Source organism: Alnus glutinosa, chromosome 10, assembly GCF_958979055.1.
Source record: "Alnus glutinosa chromosome 10, dhAlnGlut1.1, whole genome shotgun sequence".
Taxonomy (NCBI): Eukaryota; Viridiplantae; Streptophyta; class Magnoliopsida; order Fagales; family Betulaceae; genus Alnus; species Alnus glutinosa.
Window position 1 is genome coordinate 27,600,769 of NC_084895.1, and position 12,141 is coordinate 27,612,909.

General features: G+C 35.0%; 1 protein-coding gene across 3 annotated transcripts; it reads left to right on the forward strand.

Moving 5' to 3' along the window:
- The first annotated feature begins 1,959 nt into the window (after nucleotides 1-1,959).
- Nucleotides 1,960-12,062, forward strand: LOC133880482 (uncharacterized). Of its 3 annotated transcripts, none has more exons than XM_062319429.1 (13): nucleotides 1,960-2,109; nucleotides 3,119-3,341; nucleotides 3,432-3,558; nucleotides 3,929-4,056; nucleotides 4,140-4,209; nucleotides 4,313-4,415; nucleotides 5,223-5,340; nucleotides 5,865-5,946; nucleotides 7,886-7,947; nucleotides 9,544-9,616; nucleotides 9,713-9,793; nucleotides 11,329-11,409; nucleotides 11,757-12,062. In XM_062319429.1, exons 2-13 carry the CDS (start codon nucleotides 3,139-3,141, stop codon nucleotides 11,919-11,921), a joined length of 1,293 nt encoding a protein of 430 aa, XP_062175413.1. In that variant the 5' UTR covers nucleotides 1,960-2,109; nucleotides 3,119-3,138; the 3' UTR covers nucleotides 11,922-12,062. The 3 variants fall into 3 exon arrangements, with proteins under 3 accessions (XP_062175413.1, XP_062175414.1, XP_062175415.1); XM_062319430.1 differs by having other exon boundaries at nucleotides 2,011-2,109; nucleotides 3,213-3,341; XM_062319431.1 differs by having other exon boundaries at nucleotides 2,012-2,109; nucleotides 3,216-3,341.
- Nucleotides 12,063-12,141: the final 79 nt, after the last annotated feature.

Sequence of the window (12,141 nt, forward strand, 5' to 3'; positions counted from 1 at the left end):
AATTTATGCTTTAAAGACATATGTAAGTTTAATTAGGGTCGAGTATCGGTTAATGCAGTGGGCATAAATATGATTTTCTCCCCTCGTCACCACCAACGTCGGAAAGTCAGAATAATCACTAACTTTTTTTCCGATTGAATGGCAATTTAATAATTAATCGCCACTGCCAAGTTAGTGGCGATACATGCGGATTTAGAAGAAGCTATAAGATCGAAGTCATTAAAAGTCTTGACAGGACACAAAAGAAGCTCGAAGCTTCTGGAGTTGGTGGAAGTCTCCATGGAGAGGCTATGGATTTGGATTGTTTATAAAGAAAAAAGTGCAGGGGCCACAGGGTTTTAGAAGAAAGCAATGTATATACAGTCGACTAAAATGATGTCGTTTTTTGGTTGGTACAAAACGACGCCATTTGAATAAATAATCAAAAAGTTGTGTTATTTTGTCGTTGGGTCGGAAACTAGAAATTTATAAAATAATTCTGCCTACCAACCCAACAAAGTTGGTACTCCAAAATTTGTTCCGCCTAATAGCCACCTGTCATTGGTGGCGGTGCGGTGGTGGCCGGCATGCGATCGGCATCTAGTCGGTGTTCGGCAAAAATGCCCACTCCTAAGTTTTAAAACCTAGATTAGAGAAATTCATTTAACCTAATTTAAAGGAAAACTTTGTGTTAGATGATCACATAATAAGTTTTGGAACATGCATAATGCACATACTCAAAATTATTCTAATATTGTTTAATATTTACCAATTTTTCTTGCATATCTTCCTTTGAAGTCATAATTTCTTCGGACCTTGATTTTCTCATGTTTTAGCAATTATTTTTTCTTAATTCATTGTATTTTATTAAATTATTTGTTAAAGTAATAAAATTTAAATTATCTTATTCAAAATAATGGCTAAAACATGAAATTATCTGAGGTCATGTTTGTTAACGCATCTGGGTAATTCTTTTATGTATTTTATTTGACAAAGGGTTATGACGTTATATAAATGTGAGAATTATATTTAAAAGTGTATTCTAGTGTGTGTCTACATATGAGAAAATATTTTCTATAGAGTACACATATTTACTTTGACAAAATCAAATGATAAGGAGTTGACTCCTTACTTAAATATAAAAAAAATTTAATAATTTTTTTTTTTTAAGAAAAAAATTAATGACCGTATACCCTAGGGTTGGCAATTTTTGACACGACCCGCGAACCCGACACGAACACGACACGACACGAAAAAACCGGGTTTAGGTTTGGTGTAATCGGGTTGACCCGATTATAATTGTGTTTGGTGGGTCAGCCCGCGGGTTGACCCGCCAACACGATTATAACCCGATTTTAAAATAAAAATAAAAATTGAAGGTAAAAACTAAAATCGAAGGTTGAAACATGTGAAAACAGTGAAAAGTTGGTGCCGTGTCGGGTAAACGGGTGACACGCTTATTAGTCGTGTTTGTCGGGTCGTGTTCGGGTTACCCGATTATTAATCGGGTCGTATTCGGGTCGCGCGTCACAACCCGATTAATAATCGGGTCGGGTTCGTGTCAGACCCGTTTATGTAATCGGGTTGACACGAACCCAAATTGCCAACCCTAGTATACCCTCATTAGATGAGAAGAGTGGCCATATAGTCACCTCTACCTTATTTTTGTGGCTGTGCGACTCTCTCTCTCATCCACTTAGGGTGCTCACATGGCCAATCTAGCATTTTTCTTTTTTTTTTAAATAACAAGTTAGCTATTACTTTTTTAAAAGTTAAAGATTTATTTTGTCAAAATATTCCTACAACAAGATAAGAATACAATTTTATAAAAAGTATTTTATAATTTGAGAAATATTTAATATTTTAAGATATTTTTTTTATTGATTTGAGAAGAGTAAAAAATTCAAACTAAAACAGAAAACAAGAATGCAGCATGTTAGCAAACATTGCCTTAGTCCATATTTGGAACCAAAACGACCTCGTATGGTTGAGCATAGAGAATATAAATATAATATTTGCCGCGGATAAAGCATATATAAAAAGAGAAACCACACTTTTCTGAAGGGGAACTCTCTCCGGCGAAGCCCCTGAAGTTCCTCAACAGTTCTCGCCGTGACTCTCTTCCTCAATGTAAACCCTAATCACTATATGCACACACATACACCGATATATTGTATATATGTATGAAGTGTGTATGCACGTACAACAATCCCATGCTCACCACGTGTTCGAGAAAATGCCGCTTTGGTTTCATTCTCTCAACCCCGTTTGTTTATTTGTTTATGTTTAGAATTTAATCTTCAATGGGTATGCTTCAGTTTCATTTCATGTTAATTTAGTGCTTCAATTGCCCCTCCTGCTGGAGTGTGAGTTGTTTTCTTGTGTTTTTTTTTGAATGAAAACCTTATTCATCCAAAAAAAAGGGTTGCGCCCATATGTGCTTTCTAACGAGATTTATTCACTTATTAAAAAAAAAAAAAAAGAAAAAAAAGAGAGAGAACGGTGGGTTTTTTTTTGTTGTTGTTGTTGTTGTTGTGGTACTCGATTTTATTACATTGAAGTTATTCCCTGTTATTTAATGGTCTAGAAAGTTTGTGCTTTGGCCTTTGATAATTGGGTCTAGAAGTAGTATTCAGAAGAATTTTCAGTGGTCTTTTTTTGTTTTTTGATGATTCTTTGGTGCTCTGAAGTTTCTGAAGTCGAGTAAGCTACACAACACTCAATTTAACCCTGCTTAGACATGACTTACTTAATTTACACAAAGCAAAGATACCATTTACATTGTTGACACCTTTTTAGTTTTCTTTGAAGAATTCCTTTCTAGAATATAGCAATATTAAGCTGGTTATATTTAAAAGCTTTGTAATTACAAAACTGCAATCCATGTGGTATAGCTCGTTTATTGACTCATATAAGGTTGAATCTTCTTTCAAAGGGAAATATGAAATTCTTGTTGTTGCGGTACTGGTAGTATATGTGCAACTTGTTTTTCCTTTACTGCATATGATCTTCTAGGAGTTTATATGCATGCAGTCAATAATTTGTCTTTCGCAAAAAAAAAAAAAAAATCTTTTTTATCTTTTTTTTTTGTTCCACGTGTTTATAGTTTTATTTAATGGATGGGTTCCGAATGGATCAGGCAATGGTTTGATTAGAGGGATGATGAAGTTTGCTGGATATTCTCTGACAGCTCCATTTACTCCTATTTATCCAAATATCCTTAAAAACTATAGCAGATTGCCGTCTGATTTAATTAAGAGGAATTGGACCAAATCAAGTAGCGTGTCTGTCCATACCCAAAAAGATCAAGTACTTGCAAATGCTGTGATGGTTGCCGAGCACTATCTTCCTCCTTGGTTTAGGTGGATTTTCATATATTTCGATTCCATATCCAAATACTATTAAGTGTATTGATTCTTTGAACTTACTTGGATTTTGATGCTTGTCTCCAGTGTTGCTCCAATGATGGACTGGACAGATAATCATTACAGGACTCTTGCTCGGCTTATATCAAAACACGCATGGCTCTATACAGAGATGCTTGCAGCTGAAACAATAGTTTATCAGAAGGATAATCTGGTAAGTTAGTACAAGACTTGCCTTTTGAAGGAATTTGGATACATCCAATATTATCAAACTAAAGAATTTAGAACTTGAAAGGAAAGTGACTTTGTAGGGTGAAGCATGGGAATTTTGTAAAAACATGATTCTTTTGCATCTTAAGAGTTTGGTGTTATATTTTTATATTGGATAAAAAAGAAAGGGTTAGTTGTGATGGGCGTTTGGGTGCATGTTTAAGTAGGACATTTTTTAATACAGATAATTGTTTGAGTTTCGAGAGCAATATATATTCAACTTATTACGCTCTCATTTTCCCAAATATTGGTTCATCTGATGTGTTGCTAACCTAATACTCTTGATTCTTTATATTTTAATTTCTATTGCTCAGGACAGATTCTTGGCATTTTCTCCAGAACAACATCCTATAGTGCTTCAAATTGGTGGCAATAATTTGGAAAACCTGGCAAAAGCAACCAAACTTGCTAATGCGTACCACTATGATGAAATCAATTTCAAGTTTGTACAATTTATTGCGCCTTAATCTTAAGTTCCTTTTTTTCCTTTTGATCACTGAACTTAGACCCTTTAGTATGTACCAGTTGCGGATGTCCTAGCCCAAAAGTAGCTGGACATGGATGCTTTGGTGTTCGTCTTATGCTTGATCCAAAGGTTTGATAACTACGCTGAGTAGTTTGTTTAGTGCAACTGGTCTCGATTGTAATTTTCTTTGTTGATTTGCTTTGATATAGACATTTGGTGTTTGCAAGGATAGTTTGTTGGTGAGGCCATGTCAGTAATTGCTGCCAATACAGATGTTCCTGTCAGTGTTAAATGTCGAATTGGTGTCGATGATCACGATTCATACAATGAGCTCTGTAAGGTCCTCTTAACGAACATCTTTTGTCTATTCAAGATAAAGCCAACAAGTTCAAGTTAAAATTTTGGCTGGAACTTTTGTTTTGATTTAGTCATTTAGAAAATTAGAAGAACAGCTTGTGAATCAGAAACTGGGGCCAAATTTCTGCTTTCATCCTAAATTCCTCTGCAACCATTGCATTCTCAAAGAGTGTATCTGAACGGCATGCATTTATACAGGCTTTCAGTGATACAAAATCTTATCTCATTTTGTAGCATGGGTTATTACATCAGAATCTTGTGATTACTGTAGTATTGGTGCTTTAATGTATTGCAGATTAACGGGCTTTTGATTACACGGAATCTTATCTCATATTGCTCCTGTTGATTATTGATTTTCTTTTGTGAGAGCAACTTATGTAGATATTAAGCTTTATTGTGGCTTCAATTTCTGAAGAATCCTATGCTCTTTCTATGTGCCTATTTTTTTTTTTTTTTATGAATAATAATAATAATTTTATTGAAAGTAAAGGGCAAAGCCCTCGTACACGAAAGTATACAAGATAGCCGAATACCCTATGCTCTTTCTATACTTGATAGCCATTAAGTGTTTTACCATGTTACATGATTCCTCTCCAAGAGTTTGTTATCTTCTTTGCCATTAAGCCAAGTCTCAATTAATCTAGCTAAGTTGCATCATCACTGTTTACATGATATTGTACCTATGATTAGGTTATGTGCTGCTTTTTTCTCCCTAGCTTATGTGCCAATGTTGCTGGGGTTGCATCCTAATATTTTGGTTGTTGCTGTTCTTTTTCCCTTTTCAGGTGATTTTATTTACAAGGTTTCTTCTCTATCACCAACTAGGCATTTCATAATACACTCGAGGAAAGCACTGCTTAATGGCATTAGCCCAGCTGAAAATCGAAGTATTCCTCCCTTAAAGTATGTACTTAAGTTTTGGAATGCTCCATTAACTTTGATGCTAGAGGCAGTGGCTCTAGCCGGGGTAAAGGCAGGACTACTTGGCTGGTTTTTATGGTTTCTTTGGGGGTTTAGGGATTTGTTGTGGGTGTCTTGGCATTTCTCTTTTTTGGGCTTCTCTTTCTGTTCTTTTCTTTTCTTTTTTTTTTTTTTTTTTTTTTTTTGGTGTTCCTTGTGTCTTCCAGTGTAGTTAGGGGCATCTCACATTTTTTAATGATATTTGCTTGATTAACTATATAAAAAAAAAAGGTATGTAGATAAGTATTTTACTCTTGTAGAAGGACTAATTACAACTCAACTAAGAGTTACTAATGAAAGTGTTTTTCTTTTGTGCTTTTAGTTTAATTATTCTAAATTCTTTTAGATTATTTACTCTAGACATCTGTGTGTCAGAGATCAAATTTTGATATTCATGATATGTAATACAGATATATGCTAGTCTTTATTCACTTGTACATTTCATAAAACTTCATTTTATTATGCAGATATGAGTACTTTTATGGTCTCTTGCGTGACTTTCCAGACTTAAGATTGACAATCAATGGGGGCATAAATTGCGTTGATGAGGTGAGCCATTGTCAAACTAACTGGTTTTTTGTTCTGTTAGTATATGCTTGGATGTCAAAAATGCTAATTATGAAGTGTGCATGTAAACACATGCATAATTACATACAGTGCAATGTATTCAGGAATATATGCAGATAGGTTCTGTTTAAAAAATTCAGGGTCATGAGATCATGAATAGCTGGCTAAGGAAGGCAATGACACCCAGCTGTTAAGAGTTTTATTTGTCTTTGTAGAGGAACGGTATGATCTTGGATTGACCCCTTCACATGACCTAGAAAGGGGAAAAAAAAAAGCCCATGCTGCTAAACTCCTCCTTCAAAGCTCTATTGTATTGCCCATGCTTCCAATTGAAAACAGAGGTCCTTGCGTTGGAGTTCTCCCTTGGATTTCCTTGCATGCTTCTGCATGAGTTTATTTCAAACATAACTTACATGTATAAAGTTCATTTTCCCCACCTAGCATAGTGCAAAATATGTTTTCAGACAGACAATTGCCTCTGTTTTTCCTTATGTCTCCTTGGATAGGTAAGAGCAATTTTTGCATCTTTTTGTTGATTTGGGCTGTCTAGGGGATAAAGCGTTCTCTTTGCTTTTTGTTTGGTGGGAGGGGGATTGGGGGAGCAGGGATTTGCCATTTTCTCCCTAGGTGTTTGGGAGAAACAGGATGAGCTAAAGATCAGTATAAAATATCCAGGAAGCAGGTTTTGCATAGACTGGTTAAGTAAAAATTGATTTCAGACGGGTCCTCCAACCTCAATAAAAAGCAAAGGGAAGCGATCATCACCTAGCTATCTCCAAACTTTCCCAGCTTTGTAACTCCATATATAGATTACACAAAAATTATTTCAACATTCTAGACGTAAGTTTGTTGCTTCAGTTCACATCTATATTTTGGGCCTTTACATAGTTTATTTGGAAGTTGTAACGTTATGAATGACTTTTATGTTACCTTTCATGTTAGAATTTTGAATCTCTATGATGGGTCTCATTCAAATCAATAGCCAACTGTATATTAATAAGACGGGAGCTTGTTCCGTAATGGTCAGTTGGCTATCTTGAACCTATTTTTTGACTTTCCTTTTTAGGCTACCATGTTACATCAGCTTTTTCCATTGAATGTTGGACTTCCTTGACAATAAGTTATTCCTTTGCTTATCATTGCTGATGTCTGAAACTAGGTTTTGTTTGTCCATTCTTTGTAAATAGATGATTAAATTTTCTCTTTGTTGTTAACATGAGAGGTATTAGATGTGTGCTGGCTTCATCATCTTGCTTTCACAGAGAATGTTGACCACGGGGTTTTTTGAATCTGGAAGCTTTTGCTGGAACGCTGGACCATTTAATTTTTTTTTTTATTTATTTAATTCTATAGGCAAATAGCAACTGAAACTGTTATTACCTATAAAAGTTCCCTTGATTTCATGAGTTAAAGAATTTTTGTTTGGATTCATAGTCTGCTGCCCCAATGATTGTACAATTTCTTTTTTCTTCTTTACTGTATTTTCTGTTGCTTTATCATTTCCTTGTTTAATATCGAGGGAAAGGTTATGCTAATTTTTTTTTAACCTTAATGACTTTTAGTATGATTGATGATATAACATTATTTATGAATTTCTTGATTCTTTTTCGCTTTCTAGTTAGGTGTTTCCTGTTGTATACTTCTAGTGTACGTAGGGGCGCCTTACGCTTTCAATAAAACTATCATTACTTATCAAAAAAAAAAAAAAAAAAAATTATGAAGTTATTACTTTTATGCTTAAGAATGCTTGCTTGTATAAAATATGCTTATTTAAAATGGATTGTTGCATTTATCTTTGGTTCTAGTTTTTTATTTTTCTTTAATTGAATTTTCTGTCTCGTAAATTGGTACCAAAAGTTCTGATGCTTCCATTTTTACCTTCTTTTAATTTTTATTTTTCCTGTGGCCATTTAAATTATAGGTCAATGCAGCTCTAAGGTCAGGAGCTCATGGTGTAATGGTTGGACGTGCTGCGTACCATAAGTATGTGGTATACACAATCTTGAAAATTTTATTTTGGTTTAGTCATTGTTGGAAATTTTAAAAGCTGGTTTTGTTAATAAGATTTCTGCTTTATGTGGAAACTTTATGGAGTAACTGGAAATATGGCAATTCTAACTCAATTGTAAATAGTGTCACATACATAGACTATAAAATGTGCACACACAAAAACATACATACTAATTATTATTTTTGTATTGGGGGAGGGCAAGGGAGAAAGGAGTTGAGGAAACCTTGCAGAAGCTCCTCAATGCTATATTTACTTTAAAAATTCGCGGACTATGAAATGCTCAACAAAGATAGTTGTCTAACATTCTTCTGTTATTCCCCTAAAAGATGTGCAACATTGAAATCCAGCTGATCATGCATAACTCTCCCATTTTCTTAGAAAACAGACTCAAATGCATTAACCTCGAGTATGTTGGCATCCTTTTGCTTGATTCCATAGAAGAAGGCAGAAGGGGTGAGATTGCAGCAACAATTTAAAGCACTGGCAGGAGTGTCAATAGGGTGGTTGAGCTGTCCTTACTCCTTGGATTCCCTACGAAGACTAAGTGACCTTATGGCCATCCAAGCTCTTACTATTATATTCTTAGCAAGAGCAAGTTCCTTAAACAAATTGTCAAGGCATCAAAATGAATCCCTTACTCATATTTCTTAACCAGGCCTTGTTAGAGGGAAAATTGGGTGAATTCCCTAGCCTTCATCAGCTTAGGGCCAAAACACCTTAGTTTAATTTGCAAGAGAATGGCCAAACCATTGTTCTTCAGGAGGAAAGTCTATGTCATTTTCTCCTTAGCATAGGTCAGCCTTGCAGAAAATGGTAAATTAGGAAGGAAAATAGTGAGATTAGACAAAAATTTCTGCAGTGGTAGTGCAATGAGGCTGAAATGATCTCCAGAATCTGGAGATAGCCATGCTGGCTCAATTCCTTAATATTTTTGGAAGTTCCTGTTACTGATGCGTGTTTGAGACTGGGGATGAGGCTGCATGAGTAATATGTCTGTATCTTGGGACAAGAAAGAAAATGGAGCTTTCCAATGCTTTGTTCTGTCTTAAAGTAGATTGGGTGTTAAGAAAAAGAGAGATTTAAAAAAAAAAAAATGATGCAAAGATCACCATGTACTGTTGATGTGAAAAGCCACTCTCTAACATGCCAATATGTATCACTGCTATATATTTACATAAGAAACTCTAAATACTATGGACTTCTGTCTTATTTTGTTTGCATCGTGAGTATTGTGTATATTTTCATAGTATGTATCATGAAATTGTCAAGATGTGAGTCCATGATAGACATCATTTTTCATGGGGAACCTATTATGCCATGTATTTTTAGATTCTGATAACTGTTGCCCCAAGTAGACAATCAAACATTGAAAGAAGTTCGTAGTATTAACAGTTTCTTATGTAGGTAAGAGTAAGCTTCTCACATGAACAGTATATGCTGAGCTTTATAACTTTGTTTTCTTTCTGTGAGACTTTCTTTTCACATCTTCATTGAGAGGTTTGTATAATATTTCCCCTTCTTGATACTCAATTGGTTGACCAAATACTACTTTACCATTTTTTCTACAGCCCTTGGCATACTTTGGGACATGTTGATTCTGCAATTTATGGTGCACCAAAGAGTGGTCTTACACGTCGTCAGGTTCATTAGCAGACTTGGCTCTCAAATGGATGCATCTCCAAATTTCCTTTCATCAATTTACTTCGCTTACAGTCCATTATTTCTTTGTCATTTTAGGTTCTAGAAAAGTATCAAGTATATGGGGATTCGGTTTTGAGAAAATATGGACAAAAACCAGGTATTCGGGATGTGGTGAAGGTAGGGATACTTTAACTGCTTATCACTTTTTGATTATTGCTTTGAATATTCTTCAGTTTCTTCACTATAATATGTTTTTGTCTGGTAAGTTTTACTATATAGCCTTGCTTTTCTGGACATGGATGATTGAACAATAAAACAGAATTATCTGCATGTTATATGAACTATTATTTTTTTTGCAGTCAGGTACATTGATTGTTATGCTTCTTTTATCTAAAAGTGGTATTATGTATCTCGTCTCTGTAACTATGAGAAATGTTGGGATTTAGGCTATGTCACATTGAGTCCTTTATTATGTGGGAAGTGATGAGTGATGAGCATGTTGGACATATGCTGCCTAAAGCTAATGCCATTTTGTGGAATTTGGCATTTTATTGGTATTAGCTATAATCCACTTAATATTGTTCTATATATCAGACCGCATGTCAAAGATAAACCATTTAGATGCTAGTAACAGATCATCCCTATTGCTGCTATGCTGGCCCAGTTTAACTGCTTGTCACTTTCTACCTATTAGCTAGTAAGGTCCTACGTTGAAAGTGCTCATTGTGTATGTATTAGGAAGCGCAAAGCAATTGTTGTAAAAGAATCCCCAAATATTGTATTGCTGTACATAAAACATTTGGCATGCACCTATATTCATTTTTCCTGATGTCACTCTACTTGTTTCCGGTTTTTTTCTTTTCTTTTTATTTTCTGCCTCCTAACCTCACTGCATTGGCATGAAATTTTATAGGGATAGTACATTTACTCCTCGAACTACCAAGCAATTTGCAATATCCCTCTAAACTTTTAATTGTTTCAATGCCGCTGCCCCCCCCCCCCCGGGCGGGGGGCGCCCACCCACCACACACACACACACCTACCATTGGTGTGCCAATGTCCTCATTTTGCACAAAAAAGGACAAGAATACTCTAGATAAAAAATAAATATATATATATATATATATATATATATATATATATATATATATATATATTTCCTGATTTTATCCCCTTTTTTCTGAAATTTTGCTTATTTTTTCTGAATTTTTGTCGTAGGGGTATTTTGTCATTTTTTGCACAAAAGGGGACATTGCAATCCCAGTGGTTTTTTTTTTTTGGGGGGGGGGGGGGGGTTTTTTTTTTTGGGGGGGGGGGGGGGGGGGGAGGGGGGGACATTGCAACAATTAAAAGTACGGGAGACTTTGCAAATTGCTTGGTAGTTAGAGAGGGATAATGTACTTTCCCCAATTTTATATCTTACACTAGTGTTCTTCAAACTTAGCCTTTTTTTCCACCATAAAATGTTTTGGTGTTGATTAGAAAACTTACTTAATTCCTGAATCATATTTTTTCTTGGTTTTATTGTCATTACTTTCTGATTCTATTTTTATTGTTGCTGTAATCTACATTAGCTATATTACTATAATATTTTGGGTTAGTTTTTCTATTTAAGCATGTAGATGCCCCATGGCTGATTTATCAAGAACAATACTAGTTTTCTTCTCCCTATATTCTTCAACTTTTACATGAGCATTCTGCTGTGTTTGCAGCCTTTACTTCATCTTTTTTACTCGGAGCCTGGAAATGGTCTGTGGAAGCGCAAAGCTGACGCTGCTTTTCAACATTGCACGGTATGTTTGTTATTATAAACCCAATTGTTTCATTGCTTAGTTGACGAAGAGCCTGTTTGGAATTGCGCAAGAGTTTAAAAAGTATTTTTAGTACATAAAAAGTTGTGCCAAACAAAAAGCTGGTCGGTTTGGTAAAAACTCAAAAATACTTATTTGACTTTTTGCTTAAGATAAAAAAGGCCAAAATGCACTTTTGGAAAAAGTTTAAAAACGAAGCTCTTTCTAAGAAGTTCTTTCTGACTTTAAAAGTTCTATTTTTCAGCACAATCTCAAACATGCTCGAAGTACTTGTTCTTTATTCCTTTCTTCTGCTTGAAGTTTCTCACACAAATTTGAAAACCTTGTAGACGATTAAATCATTTTTTGAGGAAACCCTTGGGGCAATTCCCGACACTGTCTTGGATTCACCTGTCATGGAGCCACCATCTGGTCGTGATGATCTATTTGCAAATATAAACAGTTTGCTACCCCCTCCATGCGAAACGAAAGAAGAGGAGGTACTCTATGCTTAATTTGTATACCTAATTGGAATTCATTACTGCCTCAAATTGTGAGCAATTTTTTGGAACTCGAGCTGATTAGTCTCGTGTAACAATATGTATCAAAATTCTGTTATCTATCAGCATATTTGAATGACTATTTTTTTCCCAGCATATTTGAATGACTTGCATTTGAATATTTATTTCCAAAAGGAAAAAGTTTTCTTTCCAAGTGAATTGGATGAAATTCGTT

Bases quoted from the DNA above. Each gene is read 5' to 3' on its own strand.
- LOC133880482 (XM_062319429.1), top strand. From the start codon at position 3,139: ATGATGAAGTTTGCTGGATATTCTCTGACAGCTCCATTTACTCCTATT. The intron at 4,057-4,139 runs GTTTGTACAATT...AGTATGTACCAG, and splicing joins TATGATGAAATCAATTTCAA to TTGCGGATGTCCTAGCCCAA. The intron at 4,416-5,222 runs GTAAGGTCCTCT...TTCCCTTTTCAG, and splicing joins CGATTCATACAATGAGCTCT to GTGATTTTATTTACAAGGTT.